General features: G+C 42.5%; 2 protein-coding genes across 4 annotated transcripts in view; one reads left to right on the top strand and one right to left on the bottom strand.

Annotated features, from left to right (window-relative positions):
* The window catches only part of MAN2A1 (mannosidase alpha class 2A member 1), a 152,408-nt gene extending 140,106 nt beyond the window's left edge, over positions 1 to 12,302 (bottom strand). The window contains 1 exon segment of the mRNA XM_006177116.3: positions 12,168 to 12,302. Coding sequence (XP_006177178.1) covers positions 12,168 to 12,302 — 135 coding nt within the window.
* A 1,268-nt stretch (positions 12,303 to 13,570) lies between these two features.
* The window catches only part of PJA2 (praja ring finger ubiquitin ligase 2), a 266,836-nt gene continuing 258,915 nt past the window's right edge, over positions 13,571 to 21,491 (top strand). For all 3 annotated transcript variants that reach the window (XM_032476481.1, XM_032476480.1, XM_032476477.1), the window contains exon 1: positions 13,571 to 13,846. The gene's annotated coding sequence lies outside the window, so the exon portion shown is untranslated. The remainder of the gene's footprint in view (positions 13,847 to 21,491) is intronic.

The following is a 21,491-nucleotide window of genomic DNA, read 5'->3' as shown; positions in this document are numbered from 1 at the left end:
CTGCCCTCACCATATGAGCACAAAGAATACTTAATTACAGAATACCCTGCCAAAATACAAGAGCAATGCACTCTTTGCCCTGAAAATCATCATTCATAAAGCTTAAGTGTGACAGTAACAGAAGCTACTCAGAAGCAGGTATATGACAAGGGTGCCAAGTGACTGTGAAAGGGAAGAGCTGGGGCTCCAAGTTCACTGTCCCTTACTCCAGGTAAGGGACCCAAAAGACTCGTGGCTACACGTGGGTAACCACTTGCAGCTGCTAGAATCACTGCAGAGGATCCCAGCCCTGACTTGGAATAACAAGAGGCCACACTGGTTTTCCCCATCTTTGTAATTGTCATCTTTTTACCACCTCCAAAAGTGTGATCAGAGCTCCAGTCACCGGCGCTTTCTCCACGCTGCAGGACACCACTCGACATCCACCCTCATGGGTTTCCAGATATTCATTTAGATTGGAACCATATCGTCCTCACCCACACCAGCCCAATACAGCTGCAGAGAAACCACCTCCTGTTGAGGCAACATTTTAGGCACCCAGCCATTGTATACAGTGAAATTCTGCAAAATGGGTATCTTTTATAAAACGATTATTAGGACAAGGACTTTTAGGTAGCGCAAAATGTTTATGAAATATTTTCATACAATGCAGTTTTAATACTTTCAAATACATTTAGTAAATGCAATTACGTGGTACTAAGCAAATTAGGTGTTGACTAATAGAACTGTTTCTTTAATTCAGCACTTCACAAACTTCCATGGAACATTACTTTTCTTTACATTTTTTGCAACTTTTTCTAAAACCACACTATTTTTTCTTCTAAAACATATTTCATATTTTTAATGTAATTTCTAGTTCTAATGCATAGCACTCTGAGGTAACATGTCAACATTGTATCCCACCCAAGAACATGCATACAAGTTCATGGGATGCACTTTTAGACTGCAACAATTGCTGTCAAGTATTCATCCGATCAAAGACTTCTGGTCTATATTGAAAATCTGTCTTGTATTTTTTGACACATGCTTGTCTTGGCACACTAGTGTTATTATGCACAATCCATTTACACTACCTAAAGTCATTCTCCATGAAGGAATGGTATATCTTATATTTTAGGATCTGCTGATAAAAGTTCCATTGACATATGTTTACACAGTGATTTGGGAAAATGCAATTTTAATTTAAGGAGAGAATAGCTGTCGATAATGGAAAAAGCAAATCAACCTAAACAGTGTTAGCCTATTAAAATAAATGCAATTGACATGTCTAAGATCATTTTTCATACAGAAATGGTTCTAGGGAACCTCTGAAGGCAGGATTGTATTAAGTAGATAATCAGCCTACCTTCAATCTTGTTTATAGTAATCATTCCCTGAATAAGCCCCTCTATTCCTTACCAACAAAAGACAGGTGTTTAGGCAAGCCCCACTTGAATCATTATAAATTCTGAATTTCCTTACTTTTCTTTACAAGCACCAAAGATTCTAAAGTTTTACAGATCCTTTCCTACTGACTTTATAAAAATCTGTCTGAACCAATTGATTTACAAGGGCAAAAGGGACATGGTAAACACTACAGAAGCAACATTAAGGCCCAATGTAACATGAAAGAATATACAACAGCAAACTATTAAATATCATACTGTCAGCTATTAAAGATGAGTTAAAGATACAAATTTCTTGGGTTCATCAATTTTTTTTTTCTTTCAAACAATTACTGCTTAGATTTCCCCTGAAAGTCACAAGAAATATCTTGCATCTTGAGTGTTGTCATTTGGCCCTACAAATTTTCAAGAGTTGGCCTGAGACAAAAACATTTCTTACTTCTTCAGTTTGGGGTGGGGGTGGGGAGTCAGCCACCAATCAAATGGGAGAGGCTCTTCTTTACTAAAAACTAAAAACAAGAGGCGGTTTGGGGATAGTCCCAGAAATTTGTCTGCTCTTCAGAACAACCTTGAGCTATGAGGCCCCTCCCTATTTAGAGTGTTGCCTTTTGGTCTTTAATAAATCTCTCTCTCTTCCTCCCTCTCCCCACTGCCCCTCCACACACACACCACAGGCGTAAACACACAGAGTAATCTATCTTTTGTTCTTATAACCCAGAAAAAAATAATTTAGCCCCATAATTTGGACCAAAGATGAGATGGGCCGTTTTTAGTTTCCTACTGAAAGGCTTCTTTGAAATCCTTCCTTATGATAGCCTTATCTTCTTGGGCATGCTGATCAATGAGCTGGTTTCTGACCGCTTGAATACAAGCTGCTTCATTTTATTAACATCTGCTACCCAGTAATCTTAACCTATGAAGCGTAGCTTTTGGCTATAAGAAATGTTACTTGGCTCCCTGCTCTCTTCCCACAAAGCCACGTCCCAAGTGAGCGCATTCAGTCTGGACTGCGCTGATGAGCACCAGGTCAGCACCTCCCTTCCCTGACCTCTCACTCTGGCACCCCAGCACACTTGGCTATTTCCACTCATATCCACCTCATCATAAATGAAACTGAACGTGGCTTTCCAAACCAGCTTATCCTTTAAACTATCCCCTACTGCAAATAATACAAGCAGTCTCCAAATGCCTCAAAGGAAAAAGGAGGGAGAAGCTTTTTTCCTCAAACCACCCATCATTTCCCTTTATCAAATCTGTTAGAAAGCTCGGATGCTTCTTTTTACAAAATGTCTCTGCGTTTTTCCTCTTCCTCCTGATTCTAGCCAGTTCAATACTGGTACAGGGATTTACTGCCTTATGTCTGTATTACCTCAAACAGATTCTCAGCTGCCTTCCTGCTTCTGAGTCTTCCTACACACTGCTACCAGAATAAGCTAGATTGAATATACTCTTAGCTCCCTTCCAGGTCTAAAATTTTCTATGAAATTAATTCTTCAACATGCTTTTCTCAAGCAGCTTCCTGATATACTCAATAACTCCAAGTGGTTCACTACCATCCAAGACAGAACTCCTTGCACCGGCTCTCAGGGCAATTCACAATCTGATCCCAAACTACCTGTGGTGTGTTCCCAACTACTCTTCACAAGCACTGAAGATTAGAAATCAAAGCAATCTCCTCACCTCTCCTCATGGTGCCAGGCTCCTTCATGACTCCAAGCCTTCGGAAGCACTGTACTTCACACTAAGAAGGTTCTTTGTCCTATCAAAATTCTACCCAATCGGAAAAGCCTAGCTTCTGTCCCACATCCTTTGGTCAATCTGAGCTAGGCCATTACACAAATTTAATTCTGAATTCTCTCTAAGACCTTTGCCCTTATATAAAGAGTATTAATTAAGATCATGGACTCTTGTTTTATTCTTAGCTCTACTATATCCCCAGAACCTACACCAGCACCTGGTACATAGTAGGTACACCATAAATCTCTGTTCATTGCTAATAACTAGCATTTTCTGAACATTTGCCATGTGTCAGGCACTGTTCTAACTTTTAACAATTAACTCTTTTAATGAGTAATTAAGTAACACTCAACCGTCTCTAATTGTTTCACAAACAGAAGTTGTGTCTCCTCAACAGAAGTTGTGTCTCCTCAAATAACTAAGAAGCTCTTTTAAACAAAGTAACATATCTGGTATGTCTATCACAATTTGCATAGTACCTAGCACATAGTGAGTTCTCAAATACATGCTGGTACTACAGGAAAGCCACTGAATTACAGGCCAGCAAGCATATCCCAGATACACCATGACTAGTTATGAGGCCTGGGGCAAAAAACAAAACAAAACAAAAAAACCCATAACAAACAAACAAAAACCCCACTAAGGTCCAGTTTATGTGCTTCAGTGTCCTTATCTGAAAAATCAAAGACTAAATTACCTACCCTGGAAGGGCCCTCTGGACTCCAAAATTCTGTCTTATTTTTCACATTATGACTTTTCTGGGGGTGCTGATGACTGTTAAGAGAATGACTACCTCACTAGATTCAAAAATGCAAATTCAGGACTTATTTAAGTAGAAAATAATTCTGAGAATGATTCATATTCTCGGGGTTCCATCCTCTTATGCTCCACAGGTAAAAACATTACCACAAAGGCCAGGACCCATGAAGTCTACATTCCTCCATACCCATGGTAAGGAAAAGAGAGTAAACGCCGCAAAGTACATCCTCAGCCCCAAAGTACAGCCTCATCCCAAAGAGGAAGAGCTTCCCATCAAAAAACGAAATGCCATGAGTCCTGGAAGAAACATGTATTTAAAAGAAAAACTTCGTCAGCAAATTCCCCAGCTCTCCAGACTCCTAACTTAGGACAATGAGGTTCCCTGGTGGGATTGGGGTCCATTTGGGACCTGCTCTGCCTTTGCAGAAGGCATTTAATTTCTCTGGACTTCCAAAGGCAACCACCTGCAAAGGAAGCCAGTGCAGAAATCTATTTACATAGGAAAAATGCACAAATGCATATATTTTAAAATTGGAGGGAAAAAAAACACTTAAAAGTTGCACCACCAGTCAATGAGATGCATTACACCCATTTTGTCCTGGCTAAGTGTACTGCGCTTTAATGATAACAGTAAAATGTCTGAGGACACACAAGGGAGGGTGGCCTGTGCCACAAGGAATGATGAAAGCCACACATAACCTTTAAGAAGCATGAAGAAGGATCAAAATTAGCAGGAATTAATTACTCTTGGATAAGCAGAGTAGCACAGCGCCCCTGCAGACATGCCAGTAGTTAGTTCTTTGCCTCCAAGTTGAGCAGTCCTCAGGGTCCCAGAGAGGACTGCCAAATTCCATCCTAGATCTACAGTTTATAAAGAAAGTATATGGACCTGGCCTCTCCTTCCACAGGACTAACCAATCCAAGCAGTCAGAGTAGGCTCAGAATTCAGCCCCTCTTGTGAATTACAGAAAACCCAAAATACAATAAAGTCACAGTTTGCAATCTTGAGACTGGATCAATTTTGCATAGTTCATGCCCTAGAACCCTCCATCCCAGAGCAGTCCCACAGTGAGAAATCTTCAGGTGATAGAAGGGAAACAAATTAAACACATCAAGCACGTCCATGCTCTAGCACACATGCGCCCCAGGGATGCTTGGAAATCTATGAAACACATAGATGACATGAGTTTTAAACCACACTCTCAAAGCATAAACTAAGTTTGAGTAATGCTTATCTCATAACCAGATTACAATAATTTTGTTTGTTTTTAATTAACCTATTTCTGCTTCAACAGATCTAACTGCACTATTTGCCTCCAACATTAAAAAGGGGATTGGCAAACTTTTCCTGCAAGGGCTCAGACAGCAAATATCTCAGTCGATGTGGGCCACGCTGTTTCTGTCGCAACTATTCAACTCTGCCCTTGTAATATAAAAGCCTCCAGAGATGATTGGATTCGCAGAGGAAGGAGTGTGACCACATCATGAAATCTTTAACCATTTAAAAATGTTAAGACTCGTTCTTGGTTTGTGGTCTACAAAAACAGGTGGCAGACTGGACTGCGCCCCCAGATACTGGCTTCGGCAGCGTTCAAGACCAAAGGCCGTGGGACAAAAACGAAGCAAGAAGGATATTTGCCCAGAACATCATTCTTCTCCTATCCCTGCCTCCACCCTCCTTTCTTAAAAAAAAAATGCTCCTTAGAATAAAATGAAGAGAACAAGAGGGGAGTCTCCATCCACTTTCTTTCCCTGCTTTTTCTAATCGCAATAAGGAATACAAAATGCAGTAACCAAAATCATCAGAATTCACAGAAATAAAACAAGCAGGATACTGAAGAAAGTAAACAGCTTGCCTGAGAAATTTTCAGAGATCTCGAATTATTTTTCCATAGGCTTTCATACTACTTTATTACTAATCAATATATTTTATCTCCCTGTTCAAAAAGGCAAGGAAAATAAATGTGAACTACTACTAACCTCTAGCTCAGCTTGCAGAAAGTAAAAGATGATCTATTTACTATCACCAGACCATATACTTTTCTCAGAATAATAAGTACATCCAATTTTTTAAAAAATTAAGTTTCATTATAATAATCTTCCATTTTTAAATTCATATGAACATAATCCACCCTTGCATTTTCTGTAACATATTGCAATGTAGATCCATAAAAATGTAAGTGAATTTTGGGCTTCCAGAGAAAGGATACATTTCAGTCATCAAAAAAATGCTGGTCATTCTTTTGAGTATTACAGTTAAGGCTTTTGATCACTCTTTCCTAAAATGCAAAGTGCTAACAAAGTGTAATGGGTGTGAAGGATGGGCCTTTGGCTAGACAGGGTCGATTTTTTTCCCCCAGAAAACACTTAACAATGTCTGGAGACATTTTTGATTGCTACAAGTTGGGAAAAGGTATTTCTAGCTTGTACTGGGTAGAGACCAGGGATGATGCTAAACATTCTACAGTGCATAGGACAGACCTCACACCAACGAATCCAGCTCCAAATTGCAGAGGCAAAGAGTCTGTCATGCAGCCAGAGGTAGAGTATGTACAGGTTTAAACCAGCATGCTTCAAGGTTGATCAGTTCTTTAGATACTATGTTAAATTTATAAATTTAATATAAAATATTTACTGGATACTATGCGCTGGTCTGCATAAATGTACAAATAACTTTGCCTGAAATACTATCTCATGGAAAAGCTACATTATAACCGCAAGAGACTGAGTTTATTCAAATCAAATGATTTACTTCCTTCCTATCACAAGGCAACTTGAGCAATACTCACGCACTAGGTCTGAACTCCATTTCTGTATAATCAACTCTCAAATGTGCTTGAACCTAAACATGGTTTCAACCTTATAGTTAGTAGTTTGGGCATGATACCTATAAGTGAAACAGAAACTCGTTTTAGTTAATATGGTCTACTTCCTCTCCTGATCAACCTAAGAATCACAACTATGAAAAGAAGCTAAATTTACTCTTTAGAGTTTCTCTTTCTCCTCTCTTTAGTTCTACATGGACATAAAAGCTGATGCTACCAGGAACTTGACCACTAGGACAGAAGGGGCCAAAAACACAATGAGGCCTTTACAAGCCAGCAACCAGAGGTTATACCCCAGCTGTTGAATATCCGTCCATTTTCTTAAAGATCTCCAACGAAGTGAAGGAACAAGGGAAAACTAAGACTGCTGGACTCAAAAAAACAAAGTAAAGCAAGGGATCAGCAGTAGCTACTGAACTACTCCTTCTAGGAAAATCTCGACACTCAGTCCAATCTGTCAAAAAAGGCCAAAGCTTTAACAGCTATCACCAAAAGCAATAGCTGACTCAAAGTAAAATCAACAAGGAAAAGTGGTAATTTTAGTCAATGTTTTGCCTACAGTCCAGATAGATATCCTTTGATGAGACAGAGAAAATGCCCTTCAGATAAATAGGATTGCAACATCTCCCAAGCAAAAGTATTTGTGTAGGCCCTGATACCAGTGCTGATCTGGAAACAAGACATTCAATCCAATTTAAAAAATAACAAACTTAAGCCTTCAGACCAGATGCAGTCAAGAGTGTCTGTCCCAGTTTGCAGAGAAGCAGCAGCTTGGGTCTTAATGAAACATGCTGAGGAGGAGGAGTCCTGAAAGATTGCTGGACTCAGGAGAGGGTGTAGGAAACCATTCTCTCCAGGGCCTTTCCCATCCCTGTACTCATTTCTCCTCAATCCCTGGGTGCCACCACAATCAAAGTTCCGTCACTTCCCCAAAGTCACAGATCTCAAAAAGTATACCCCAAGAAATGAAACTCCCTTATACACAACTGCACAAACCCCAGCAACAAATGCTATAGTTTACAAATAGAGTGCACTGGAGTATGGAGAAGCAGGAAAGATTATATTTTTCTATTTATCATTCTTAAACTAAGATTCACAGATTTCTGAAAGTAGGAAAAAGAACTAGGGGATTGAGGTCAACTTTTGTTAAACAAATACTATGCTGAACTCCTGAAAAAGCACTAGAGAGGTAAAGTGCTTAAACTTGTTTTTATATATGTATTATATTTTCACATTAAAAGTTAAAAAAAAGGCATAGAACTTCCCACCTACCCATGTCTTTCAATCAAATACTTAGAGACATTCACACTTTCTCACTTGATAAGTGTTATCTGGGCACAAAGAGAAAAATCTAAACTTTACTCTCACATTTTCCATCAGTCTCAACCTCCGAACTTTCAAGACTTAATATTAATCCCTATGATCATAGGCTATACTAAAGATGGATCATTTGTTATACAAAACCTGACTCATTAATTCTCCAGATCCAAACATAAGACACTAATAAGACATCCTGTTATACACAATGTAGATAGTAAGCAACTTGTGAAATCTGCTTGCAGGAAGTGATGAAGAATTTCAGGAAGACCTTAACCATGTTTCTCCTTTCCATCTGCTCGAATTCTGACATTACCTCAAAGCATCTTCAGGGCATTAGGCCCTGGCCAGACTCTCATTCAGAGTGGAATTTTTATTAATTTTTCTAGCTGAGATTTATTAACCCTGAAGTATATACACAAGCTAAAACAGACAAGGCCACCTGTTGCCTCCAGGCCTCCAAGGAATTCCTCCCAGAAGCACAGGAGATTTCCAAAGACTATCTCAGAGACAGGCAGCTGCTCCAGGGTGGGAGAAACTGGAGCACCTGCAGTTGGGCCCACTTCCACCCTAGAGTCTGGCCAAATGATGGAAAACATTGACTTGTGGGAGGAGGGAAAAATAACGAAAGATAGAACAACAGCAAATAGATTGCTCTCAATCAAGGACAATTTTAAAACAGATCTTGCTTACAAGATGGACCAAATATATACCTTACTGAAGGTTCCATGTTAACTGGAAGAAACTAAAATGGACAATTCAGAGGAAGTCAGTCCCTTTCTAGAGAAATCATTCTACTAGACACTAAAAATGATTTATAGTGACTGACTAGCTTGGCTTTATTAAACCCAAGGAATTCAGTACCCAAATTCATCAAAGTAATATAATATAGTACAACCTAGTTTTGCTATGTTTGGTGTTCTCATCAAAGTAAGGTTTACATAGGAGTTAGAAGCAGTGAAAGAAACAAAAATCAACTCAAATGCTGGGATGCTATGCTGCATAATGGTTTTCATTATAATGTCTAGCTCTAAAGTGAGCTAGAAGACATTCTGGAGGAGGTATAAATCTCAAGCATTAAATGTTTCATAAAATGGAGCACATTCAGTGGTCTGGAACTAAACCTACAATATCTCTGAGGTACGCCTGTACCATATGACCCAGCAACTGTACTCCTGGGCATTTTCCACAGAGAAATGAGGTCTTTTGTTCACACAACAACCTGTACACAAATGTTTATAATGTTCACAGCAGCTTTATTCATAATAAACTGCCCCAAATTGGAAACAACCCAGATGTTCCCTTCAATATGTGAACAGTTCAACGAACTATGCTCTATCTATGGAATACTACTCAATAATAATAAGGAACAAAAGAAAAATGAAAAGATAAGAACAACAACAAAAAATAATAAGGAACAAATATGTAACAACCTGGATGAACCTCCAGAGATTTAAATTGACTGAAAAAAGCCAATCCCCAAAGGTTGCACACAATATGATTTTACTTCTCATTCTTGAAATGACAAAATTATAGAAATTGAGAACAGATGAGTAGTTGCCAGGGGTTAGAGGTGGGTGGAAACAGGAGGGAAGTGGGTATGGCCATAAAAGGCAATGGAAGGGGTCCTTGTGGTGATAGAAATGTTCTCTATCTTGGCTGTAACAAGATATCAGTATCCAAGATGTGATACTGTACTAGTCTTGCAAGATGTCACCACTGGGGAAAACTGTAAAGGATACATGTGATCTCTTTGTATTATTTCTTATACTTGCATGTGAACCTGCAGTTATCTTAAAATCCAACATTTAATTTTTTTTTTTTTAAAAAGGGGGCACATTCATTACTGCTTCATAATAAAAGTTCCTTAAAAAAAAAAAAAAGTCATAAGCTAAGGAGCCACAGAGCAACATGCTCTGTCTTCTACATCAGATCCTTCCACAAGAAGGTTGGGGCCTAAACAGGAAGCAAAGAATTACTAAGGGACAGTACAGCATAGCAGCTGAGAGCCTACATTCCAAAGGCTGCCTGTTCAAATTTAGTTTTTAGCAGTGTAAATTTAGGCAAATTAATTTCTCTGTACCTAAGTTTCCTCACCCACTGGGTGGTGGTTGTGTGAATGAAATTTATCATGTAAGGCTAAGACACATAGGCTGATACTAGACATAGAAGAGTGAGGTTTACAAAGCATTTTTCCAGTCCACCTTCCTGGGGATTCAGTAGCTCTCCAAAACTAAATCAACCATAGTGCCTTCTTGAACCAAAAATCCAGTCCTGAAAATCTCAGAAGGGTAAACTTAGGTATAAAAAGTTCCACCTTCCCAACCCTCTCTCCTTGCACACAAAACAGAATACATGCAGAGCCTTCTCTTCCAGCAACCAGTTACTCTCCGTTAAATGCTTTATGTTTTAAGCAGAACTTTAGCCCCTTGATGAGGACTAGGGTGGATATTAAAATATTGGAATTAACTTTGCCTAAGACTTCACAGTAGCCGAATGAGTCACTCACTGCTTTAGAAATAGTAAAATGTCAAGGTTGCCAGAGAACCCCAGCCCCAGATGTTTGCATAAATCATTTCCAAGTGATCATCAAGCCAAAGCCAAAGGACATTACTCAAGATAACACTTTAAGTAAAATCTATCAGTTTTCAGGATTTTTTCCTGTAATGAAGAAAATTCTAAAAATGGATTTACTAGGGAGAAGAAAAAGCACAGTAAGTTAAGCCCTAAAATTATACAACCTATTAAACAAGGATTAAAACTCCTCCTTTTGCTCTGGCTTCATAGGGTTTATGCCTTTTTTTTTTTTAACTGTTTTATCCAATCAACAAGCACTGGACAGACCCTAAACTCAAGATTTAAAGATATCTAATAGTGTTTATCTCACTATATTTTCTCTATAATACTACCTAAAAGCAAAAGCTTTTATATTTTTTGATAAAACTATTTACAACCAGATTTTTAATACCTCTCATCTGCAACGTGTTTTGAGTGCTCTGTGTTGATGATACCATACACAAAGGAGTCTTTTTTGACTTTCATAACTTAGGTAAAATTAGTAGTCTAATTTCATGAAACTCAAGCCTTTTGTCCTAACGTATGATAAGAACAAAAGGCAAGAATATTCTCTGGCCATTTACATTGTCACACAAAAGAAAAAAAAATAATCTCCAACTTGTTACGTCCTATATTTCTCTACCCCTGAACCAACTAGTTGATAGATCAGCCTGTCAGGGCTTTGAGTTCTTCAGGTTCATTCATTACAGCGGATACTACACAAAACCCCGTTTTACTAAAATTTCTGGAGTATACAGGTCATTGGCAAATAACCTGAAACTGAAATCGCACATGCGTCGCAGTATCCTCCCAAACAGAACCGACTGTCTCCTTTTGCTTATTTTTGATAACTTTAAATAGAAGACTTAAGACGTGTCGTTTTCCCAAGTCGTTTGACAATCTGACCGCTGGGCTCAGGACTGAGCGCCCCACAGCTTCCGGCCTGAGTATAACATGCGCTTCCCCACTAGGCTCCCACGTCGGCTCCAAACAAACCCGATGTAATAGCTGAAGAATGACGACACTAAAATCCACCCTACAGATTCATATCTGAGAAAGACGTCTGCAACACGAAATAAACTTTTATTTCTCAAGAAATAGTGGGGTTAAACAACATCACCACCCAGATGCTAGCTCCATTTCCTTGAGTGGGTGCGCGCAGGGGGTCTGGACAGCTTAACCCTGTGCGGGCCAAGAGGCTACCTAACAGCTGTCAGCGGGCGCCCCGCCGGCAAGAGAGCGCCCCATGCCGCGCAGTTTCACTGCCAGCAGGTGATCACCTCAAAAGGCCCGAGTGCGAGCGTCGGGAACCCGGCCACTTCCCTTGAGCGCGATCCGGCTACCGCATGCTGCCTGGTACTTTGTTAACTCTGCGCGCCCGGCGGGGAGGCAGCTCCCGGATCGCTGTCACCGCGGTCCCAACGCTGCAGAGTCCGGGCTGGAAGAGGATCCAAGCCTCCTCCAGCTCGGCCTCTCCTGCCCCGGCGCAGAATCTTGAAGAGAGGGAAAGGTAGCGGAGCAGCGGGTAACTACGGGCCCCCACGCCTACCCTCTCGGAGCCCCGCGCCACTGCTTCCCTGGTGCTTACCTGGGGAAAGGAGCCCTCGCGGCGCGGGTTTTTGGGGTAGTCTAAGTGACCCCGGTCCAGCATCAGGTAGAGCGAGAAAATCACTACACAGAAGATCGCGCTGCCAAACACAGTGAACTGGCGGCTTAACTTCATTTTTCCTCGATAGACTCGGAGCCAGGACACTGTCCTCACCCGGAGGAGGAGGCAGTCTGTGGACTTCTGGAAGTGGCCGCCGGAGGCTCCCTGATCCGGTACTAGTGCTCTCCGAGCCCTCGGCTGCGGATGCGGGTCCGGGCCGCGCTCCGCACCTTCTCTCCGGCGCCCTTGGCCTTCGCCCCGGCCCGCCGCCCTCCCTGTGGCCGGGCGTCCCTCCTGAGGCGGGACCCGTCTGCAGCCCGGAAGGGGCCCGCTCAAACTTGATCTCGAGCTCAGCGCCAGCACCCGGCAGGGCGCGCGGGGCCGGCAGAGAAGAGGTCGCTGTCCGGACTTCCTGCCACCGTCGCCCCCACCGAGGCGGCAGGAAAAGTTTTCTCGACGAGGGCAGGCGTGTCCTCTTCACCCAGGAGGTGCGGGCTCGGCGGCTCCGGGGCCGGCAGCGCCGACCTGGGTGCGAGGAGCCGTGGGGAAAGGAAATCAGGTCGGGAGGAGCCGGGCCCTACAACTTAGCGCCGGGACGGCGGGCCCGCCCCCACGGCACCGCCCCCGCCCCCCCCCCGACTGAGCCCCTTCCTGCCGCTGCCGAGGCCGGGCCGGGGTACACCCCGGGCGCGGGGACGCACGGGTCGGGCAGGAGTTTCCTCCGAGCGCTCGTCCGCCCGCCTGCCTCTCCCGCCCCCCGCCGTCCCTTCCTCTACCCTCTTGGACCCGGACTGCGCCGGGAGGGCGCAGGGGGCGGGCGGTGGCGGCGCGCGGAGGAGGAAAAGGAGAGCGAAGGAAGGACTGTCCCCGGAGAGAAGCCCGTTCCAGCTGCAGCCGCGAGTCCCCTCCCCACCTCCAGCCTCGCAAACGCGGAGATGGCGGCGGCAGCTGCGAAAGGAAACGCCGGTTCTCCAGCGCCACTCTGCGCTCCCGCACCGCCCGCCACAAACAGAAGACAGCCGCGGCGCAGCGGCCTCTGGGTCGATAGGCGCCCGCAGACGCGGAGCCGAGCAGGCGGCTGGCCCCGCCCCCTCCCGACGCTCCGGCATGAGGGGGCGGGCTCCGGGGCGCCCAATCACAACGCGCCGCCCGCGGGGCCCGCCCCACGTCCGCCTTCCCGGGCTTCTGCGGTGGGAAGACCTCAGAGGGCTTTTGTGACCTGCGAGGGAGTATTGCTGGAGTTGTGGCCCTGAGAGGCCTGAGGGCGCCGGCAGCCCCTGTACCGCTGAGCTTTCTCCCGGTTTCCTTTTCGCTTCCCGGGTTTCCTTTCCTTGAGGTCCAGGGCCTGGCGTGCCTTGGACGGAAACTCGGTGAGGAGAAAGGGGGCTGCGAATTCTGTTCAGACTCATCTTTTCCTCCGTTGCTGCTGGTGACTTCTGGAGAAACCTGAGGGAAAGGAGCCTGCCAAAGGACCCTCCAGACAGGTGTAGAACTCTGGCTACAAAATCTGTGAGGGGAGCCCGAGAAGTGATGCTTGTACCGGTTATTGGTTTCTTGCTGTCAACTCCAAATTCACCCTTTTTTGACTGCGCAGTGAAAATGGATCTGGGCCTTCTAAAGTAAGTTTTCCTTGGTCAGCAGAGGCTGAAGCTTTGTCAGAATAGCGTGCTAAAGAGGCGTTACAGGAGAAAAAGTGTTTTTGGTGTATTGGTAGTCAGGCTCTTGTGGTATACCTATCTGGCTTTCTCCAGTGCCAAGCTTCTATGGTGTTCAGGGACCAGCAGTTTCCTCCCACACCCTCAACTCTAGTCATTTAGTCATTAGGAGGGCCTAAAGAGAGACATTACCTTATGAATAGCTTTCCAAGCACCTTAGAGGCAAGATTTGTAGCAAATTCCAGAGGGCCGATTCCCAGCAAGTTCTGCAGGTGTGGTGCCACAATGACTTCTCTGCCATTTACTGAGCCAGGCTGTGCCCTCTCCAATTAGGTCTCTGTCTTAGCACAGAAAAGGGTTGGGGGAGCTCTTCTTTGGGAACTCTGCCTCCTAGCCCAAGGGTTAATTATCAGGTTAGCTCCTTAGGGCTGCTATTTCTATTTTCTCTAGGATTCTTTTCTCACTAGTGAAGCTCTCATTACTTCAAAACCCTGTTACAGGAAATAATACTTTTTATTAAGCTTTTAATTTTTATTCAGCTTTACCTGTAGCTCCAAGAGATACACCTGCAACGATGGGAATAGGATTTTGGTTTGATTGGACCTCTGTGCTGGAGCTTAGTATTGAGCTCATTGACAATAAAATGCTAGTAATTAATTAGGGCATCACAGTCATCTGTGGCTGATGTGATGAAGTACCAAGTGCCTTGAAGTCCCCAAATGGCAGCTACACTAGACTGTTATGGCTATAAAGTGACTATTAGCGCTATGGTGTAAGATGGATTCTGAGTTCCTAGCTTACAGAGAAATTACAAGCATGGTTCAAAGTTATCGTATGAGACCCCAGGAGCTTTCATATGATTCTAAAAAAAAAAAAACAAAAACCCAAAACAAAAAGCAAACAACTCTTACTGATTGTAGCAACAAAATGATATTGCTGAAGATGAAACACAAAATTTTAATTTTTAGGTTACTGAATTACAGCTACTGTTGAATTCACAGATGTGTTAAGTATCTCTTGTCAAAGTTAGGATGTTGTTAAATAATAGGTCCCAAAACTTGGAGTGGGTTAGACCCAGATGAAACTGAAAAACTTGTGCCCCAAAGTCACTTCCACCCTTACTAGTGGAAGTAAGTTGCCCTTGAGTTTCTGAGGCTTCCTTTGCTTGAAAATTCATCTGGGGCTGATGTCCTGAGAGGAAATTTACATACTCCTTAAAACCGACTGTACTCACTCTCTACTGCTGGTATTCCTACAACTAGAATCAGATTTCAGCATGTTCCTGGGGGATAAGTGCACATTATGATGGAGGAAGAAGTACCCTACCAAAATAACTGTAAGACTTTGCTAATATATAGGCAGAAACCTGGAGAACATGTGTGGGAGTGGTTTCTATGGGTGTTAGACGATGGAGGATGGAATATAATACTACACTGAGCCAAATTTATTGTTAAGGTGTTAATCATATGTGTTAGCTCATGCAGCTAGAGGTGGTTCTCATAGCTTACTTGATTGATTGATAGAAACTTAGACTCAATAGTTGCCTAGAGTTTGTGAGGTTGAAATGCCAGAGCTTCCCTGATGTGATGTGAAACAGAGAATTCTAAAGTTTAGGGAAATATACTGAACTTATTACATGTAACATGCATACCCATCCCCCAAATATGTTCCGGGGAAAGTCCCAGAAGATACTCCCTTCACTGAAGATTTGAGAAATATGTTAGTGAGAGAAAGAGATGCATCTTTGAAAATTTCTGTGGATGTTGCCCTCTATAGGCCATGTATGACTATAGGGTGTCATACTATTGAGGTGGACTCACTGATATTAATGGGGATGACAGGATCCCAGAACAGCAGAGGCCAAGCAATGCTTAACCACCGAAGATAATGTGGGTACATTTGCCTTATTAAAGGGCAGCAAGTGTATACAGGCAACAAGACTGCCTTGGCCTACAGAGATGCCCTAGGAACAAATAGATAGGCAACCTAATAGAGTACTGCTTGATATTTATCACAGGAAAAGCTCTAAATCAGGTAGCTAAAATCTGACCTGAGTCACCACTGTGGACTCAAACTCAGTTTTTAGACCTATATCAATTCATAGGCCCAGAACCCCTTGACTGAAGGAGAGTCTGTGTCCTCTTAAGGAACAACCTTGTATGTGAATGTTTTCTCAAGCCTGTCTCAAAGAAATGTGTGGTGTAGATGGCAGGGATCTTGGAGATAGGCTATTATGTATACTTTAAGCTATAGGCAACATCCCTTTAATGATTAATTTGTGGCAGAAGCAATAGAATACAAAGGTTAAAGTAAAAGAAACAGTTCCAATATGAAGTCAGATTTGTTTTTCCCTGTTAATGGTGTCACCATAAAAGACTTGCAAAAAGCAACAGTGCTGATACCTACCACATTCACATTTAACTCACCAGTTCGGCTAGTGCAGAAGTAGATCCTGAAAAATGAGTATGGACTATTATAAAATTAATCAGGAGTAATTCTAATTGTGGCTGCTGTCCCCAGCTGCAGTATTTTTACTGAAACAAATCAACACAGCACCTGGCACTTGGTGTACAGCTACTGACGTGGCTAATGGTGTCTTCTCTATACTTATTTATAAAACCACCAGAAGCATCTGGCTTTTACCTAACTGGGCCAACAGTATGTTACTGAGTCCATGCTCATACTGCTCACCTCATGACTGGTCAATAAATCAAGAGATGAGTTGTTCAGGCAAGGAATAGTGATTTTATTTGGAAAACCAGCAGACTGGGAAAATGGACTAGTGTCCCAAAGAATCATCTTTCCCAAATTAGAATTCTGGCTTCTTTTATACTAAAAGAGGAGGGGGAGTAGTTGGTTGTTGCAAACATCTTGGTGTTGGATTCCTTTGTTCTTGCAGCTGCTCACATAGGTCAGTCCCCGATGTTCCTGTAACCCTCCAATAAGGCAAATGTTACTCTCTGTTCTGCAAGTTTTTATCTCTGTATGAATGGAAAAGCATTATACCTTTAAAGGTCAGAACCTTGAGAATGGGCTATCCTGTATATTTCATCCTATAGGCAACATTCTTAACTTATAGCAAAAGCAGTAGAATAATCAAAGGTTAAAGAAAAAGAAACATCCAATATGGAGTCAGATTTGTTCTTCCCTGTTACAAATATACCTCCACAGTATTGCCTCAGAGACACATCAGTTCTCCTTAATACAGCCTACAGAAATGTTGATCGTCCTGACAGTCCACAAAACATCACACTGGTTCATTTTGGTTGTTCATAATGACAACAGTATGCTGATTGGATCTGATGAGCAGGAAGTAGCAAATATTTTTACACACCTTAAGAAGATTATTTGAACTAAAAGGCATCAGCTAATAATCAGGAGTGTGAGATGACAACTCTTAATTAAAGTGGTCCTGGCAAGGCCCACACCTCAAGGGTGGGATAAGTTCAAGGATAGTACCAGCTATACAAGGAAAAAGCCCCTGAGAGAGAAATCCAAGCAAATGGTGTGAGTTAGACATTATAGAATTGGAAAAAATAGTGAAGTGATTGCTGCAGAGACTGGTCATACCAATTATGTGGCTCTGGAAGGGAAGCAATGACACAGCTGGTAGAAAAGGAACACCCTACACCTCAGGAAGTCAGGACTGGGTGAAGACCCATTAACCTTTCTTGGCTCTTACCTGCAGGATACAGGGCCTGGCATCTCAGAGTGCTTTGCTCATTGAATACCCATTCTTAACTTAGATTCTGGGTCCTTAGATCTTAAACTAAGGACTGTTGACCTTTCAGATGGATGACTTCCAGCAGTGACGACAGAACAAGATTAATTTTCTGGACATTAATATGGTTCCCCCTAGCCTGGTATTATTGTCAGTCTCATGCATTCTCTATTTACCAGCTAAGAAAAAAACAAAATTCTCTTGTGTGCTTTCCCCAGACCATAGCTACTACTCTGAATTTGACTGATGGCTGCATCTGTCACTCCCACCTGACCCTACTGCTAAAGGCTTAACAAATGTTCTTCCGGACACTGAAAAATCAAACATTGACCCCCATGTCAGCAAAATGCTATTGCTGAAGTCACTACAAACCTATTAGCAGAATCCAGTTTACCTGGAGCAGTGCGTATTGTGAGGGCTAGGCTGATTGGCTATGCTAGCCAGATAGTTCTCAGAAGCACTCCAAGCCTGTTTTGCAGCAATAATTTAGCTGTAACCAAGGAGTTTATATATCACAAGGAACACAAAGTTGACTCACCCCAATAAATGATACTTATCACTCTTAATACAGTTAATGCCTCCAGTAGGGTACTGCTTGTGTGGACATCAGGCCTATACTTGCCTGACAAAAACCAGTCTAAAGTCTTTAATGCTGGTGGTTATAGACAATCACATTGCTCCAGAACTCCTGCTGGCCGGTCAAGGTAAAAGACATTCAAATGGCGACACCTGTTGCTGCACTTGGCTTACTGAATCAGGGAAGGTGGGACAGTCTATCTCCTACCTTAGAGAGAAAGCAGTGTGGCTCTCTTAGATCTATCTCAGAGGACACCTGAGATGTGCCTAGCTGGCTTGGCTCTGGTTGGGGAGCCTGTTTGCAATTTATCCTTCAGATAGGTCAGATCATCCTGCTAGGGGTCAGTGTTGGGGTCAGTCTCATCTGAGGTAGCCTAAGGCAAATGGAAAATGTTTGGTCCAAGCACCTGCAATTTATCAGTACAGTTAAGTAGGTAATCTAATGGGGACCTAAACTCCTGAAAATAATTCTTTCTTGGGTATGTAAAAGGTTAGGGGTAGAGTTACTGAGAGACAGCTCTGCCTCCTCATAACCTTACATGGCTTTACACTGGCCAGACAGACAAGTCTGACCAGAGTCTTAGTGGAATGCCCCACAATTCCTCCTCGACCAGGGGAAGATAAGCTTCTTGTGAAGAGCTGCCAAGAGGCTGCCATGAAACCATTTCTCATCCAACTCCCTAATTTCAGCTAAGCACAGGACTTTAACCCCACCTTCCTCCAGATACAGCTGCAAACTTCTATGTAAGTCTAGAAACTGCCCGGCTGTAGTTTAGATGGCTTCTCAGTAACGGATCAACCATCACTACTGTCTTTGTCATTGGGTCCCTCCAGTTCATTGTCATCCAGGGGGACTAGAGATGTGGGGAGGTGACACCCTGCTGGTATTTTTTTTTTTTTTTTTTTTTTTTGCTATGCAAGTAAAAAATCATCTGAATCCAGATAAGCCTGTGGTCATCTTTCTGGCTGAATCTCTCAGTGTGGCATGCCAACCTAGCAGCTTCAGTTGTGATCCTTGTGAATCTTTAGCCACCACACTGCTGCTTAGGAGCTGCTCAGCCACTTATTACTTAGAAGGGCAGGAATTTCAGTCTGAAGGATGAATAAAGCTGCTATAATTCACAGGGATATACTCATGTGAAAAAGTAGGGGTGAGCAGAAGCAAGACTTTGACATTTGGGGGCAACCAAAGGCTATAGGGATGAAGCAAGCGGAGAGAGATTGAAGACACAGGAAAAAGAGTTAAGTAGAAGATCAAGGTGGTAGAGAAGAAGATGGAGCGTTAGAGGTCAGTAGCTCTGGTGGAGAGAATCACTCTGGAAAGGAAGATGCCCCACTCCCACCCTGGGACCAAAGAAGCCTCCTCCATGTCCTTTTCTATCATGGTGGTCCTGTTATCTTCCGGTCTGTCTCTTACAAGGTCTCCTGCCTATCTTGCCCTAATGTCACCACTTTCCCATATTTGTGAAATTTAAAAAATTTCAATGACATATTCTTGCCTAAAATCTATCAGTAGTTTCTCAGCACCTTCAGGTTTGATTCTAATCACATTAGTGTGGACCCCAAGTTCCTTCAAGCTGTGACCTCTGCCTTTCTTTTTCTTAATTTTTAAATTTTAATACAATTTTTAAAGGTTACTTTCCATTTATAGTTATTCCAAAAATTGGCTATATTCCCTTATTTCACAATATACCCTTGAGCCTATCTGATCCCACTCCCCCACCAGTATGTTGCCCCTTCCCCCCCACTACTAGTAAGTATTAGTTTGTTCTCTATATCTGAATCTGCTTCTTTGTTTTATTCACTAGTTTGTTGTATTTTTTAGATTCCACATATAAATTATACCATATGGTATTTGTCTTTCTCTTTCTGACGTATTTCACTTAGCATAATGCCTTCCAGGTCCATCCGTGTTGGTGCAGGTGACAAAATTTCATTCATTTTTATGGCTGAGTAGTATTCTATTCTATATATATATATCACATCTTCTTTATCCATTTATCTGTTGATGGACATTTAGGTTGCTTCCATGTTGGCAATTGTAAATAGTGATGCTATGAACATTGGGATGCATGTATCTTTTTGAATTTGTGGTTTTGATTTTCTGGGGTGATGTACACCCAGGAGTCTGGCTGCTGCCTTTCTATCCAGCCTTATCTCCTATTGTGCTTTCACATACAGCCTTCACTCTGGTTATGCTGACCCACTTCCCTTCTCTCTAATGGGCCAAGCAAACAGGGCTACTATGTATGGTTGTGCAGACAGCACATTGAACATCTCCAAGAAGTGCCATACATATTGCTGATATTGTCAGTTTGTATAGTTAAACTGTTTTCTGGAAGATGGCAGTAGAATGTCTTATTCTAATAAAATCAATATAAAAGGAAAATTTTGTGACAGACAGAAGTAAATTACTACCTTGAAGAAAGAGCCAATTTTATAAAAACTTGAACAAAGATACACCTCAAATCCATGGTATAATTCTTTATGTTTGGAATGTCCTTCAGCTCCCTTGTCCGCCAGCAAATTCCTCCTTCCACACAGGGAAACTCAAACACTATCTCTCTATCTTTATCTCTTCAAATATTACCCGGTGTTTTTTATAGCTACTTATCTCATGGTCTGGAAGTATTTATGTCCTTTTCCCTCTTCTGAGTTGTCTAGGGTTGGGTTTTTCATATTCATCTTTATTCATTTCATCCTGAATGGGCACATGAGGTGTTCTGGATCAGAGGCAGATTTCTTATTATCCCACAGTAGGAACTGCATGCTCCCTCTCCCAGCTTGCCCCAGGCCTTACCCCTGGGACCAAGTGATGAAAGCCAATGGAAGTTTTCTTACATGAGTGGCCAGATACTCTGTAGACAAGGGACAAGGGAAAAGGATTCTTCTCTCCTTATAAAGGTAAAAGAGGCAGCTGCCCTCCACCTCTCCTGAAAGTGTCTCCTTATGCCAGATGTCTTCAAGCTCCAGGGCCTCATTTCTATTTGAAATTTAAATCACTAGAAAGATAGCACTCCAGTCTCCCCAGGACCTTCAGAACTAACCTAGGTACCTTCCCTAGGATATAAATTTTTGCTTTGGGGAAGATAAAAGAGTTTTTGTTAACCCTTTGGATCATAGCAATTAGCTCTGTCATTAGGGAAACAGGTAGCTACAGATCTAATCCTTGCAGGTAGGAGAAAATGTTTCTAGGAAAACTGAAAGCAAACATTCTCTATAGTGCACACATTACTGTGGCTTAGGAGGCTACAGACTCTTACAGGAACACACACACACACACACACACACACACAAAACATGGAAGTTATA

The sequence above is a fragment of the Camelus ferus genome, chromosome 3, assembly GCF_009834535.1.
Source record: "Camelus ferus isolate YT-003-E chromosome 3, BCGSAC_Cfer_1.0, whole genome shotgun sequence".
NCBI lineage: Eukaryota > Metazoa > Chordata > Mammalia > Artiodactyla > Camelidae > Camelus > Camelus ferus.
The sequence above is the reverse complement of the archived record's forward strand: the minus strand, read 5'-3'. Positions and strand labels throughout refer to the sequence as shown.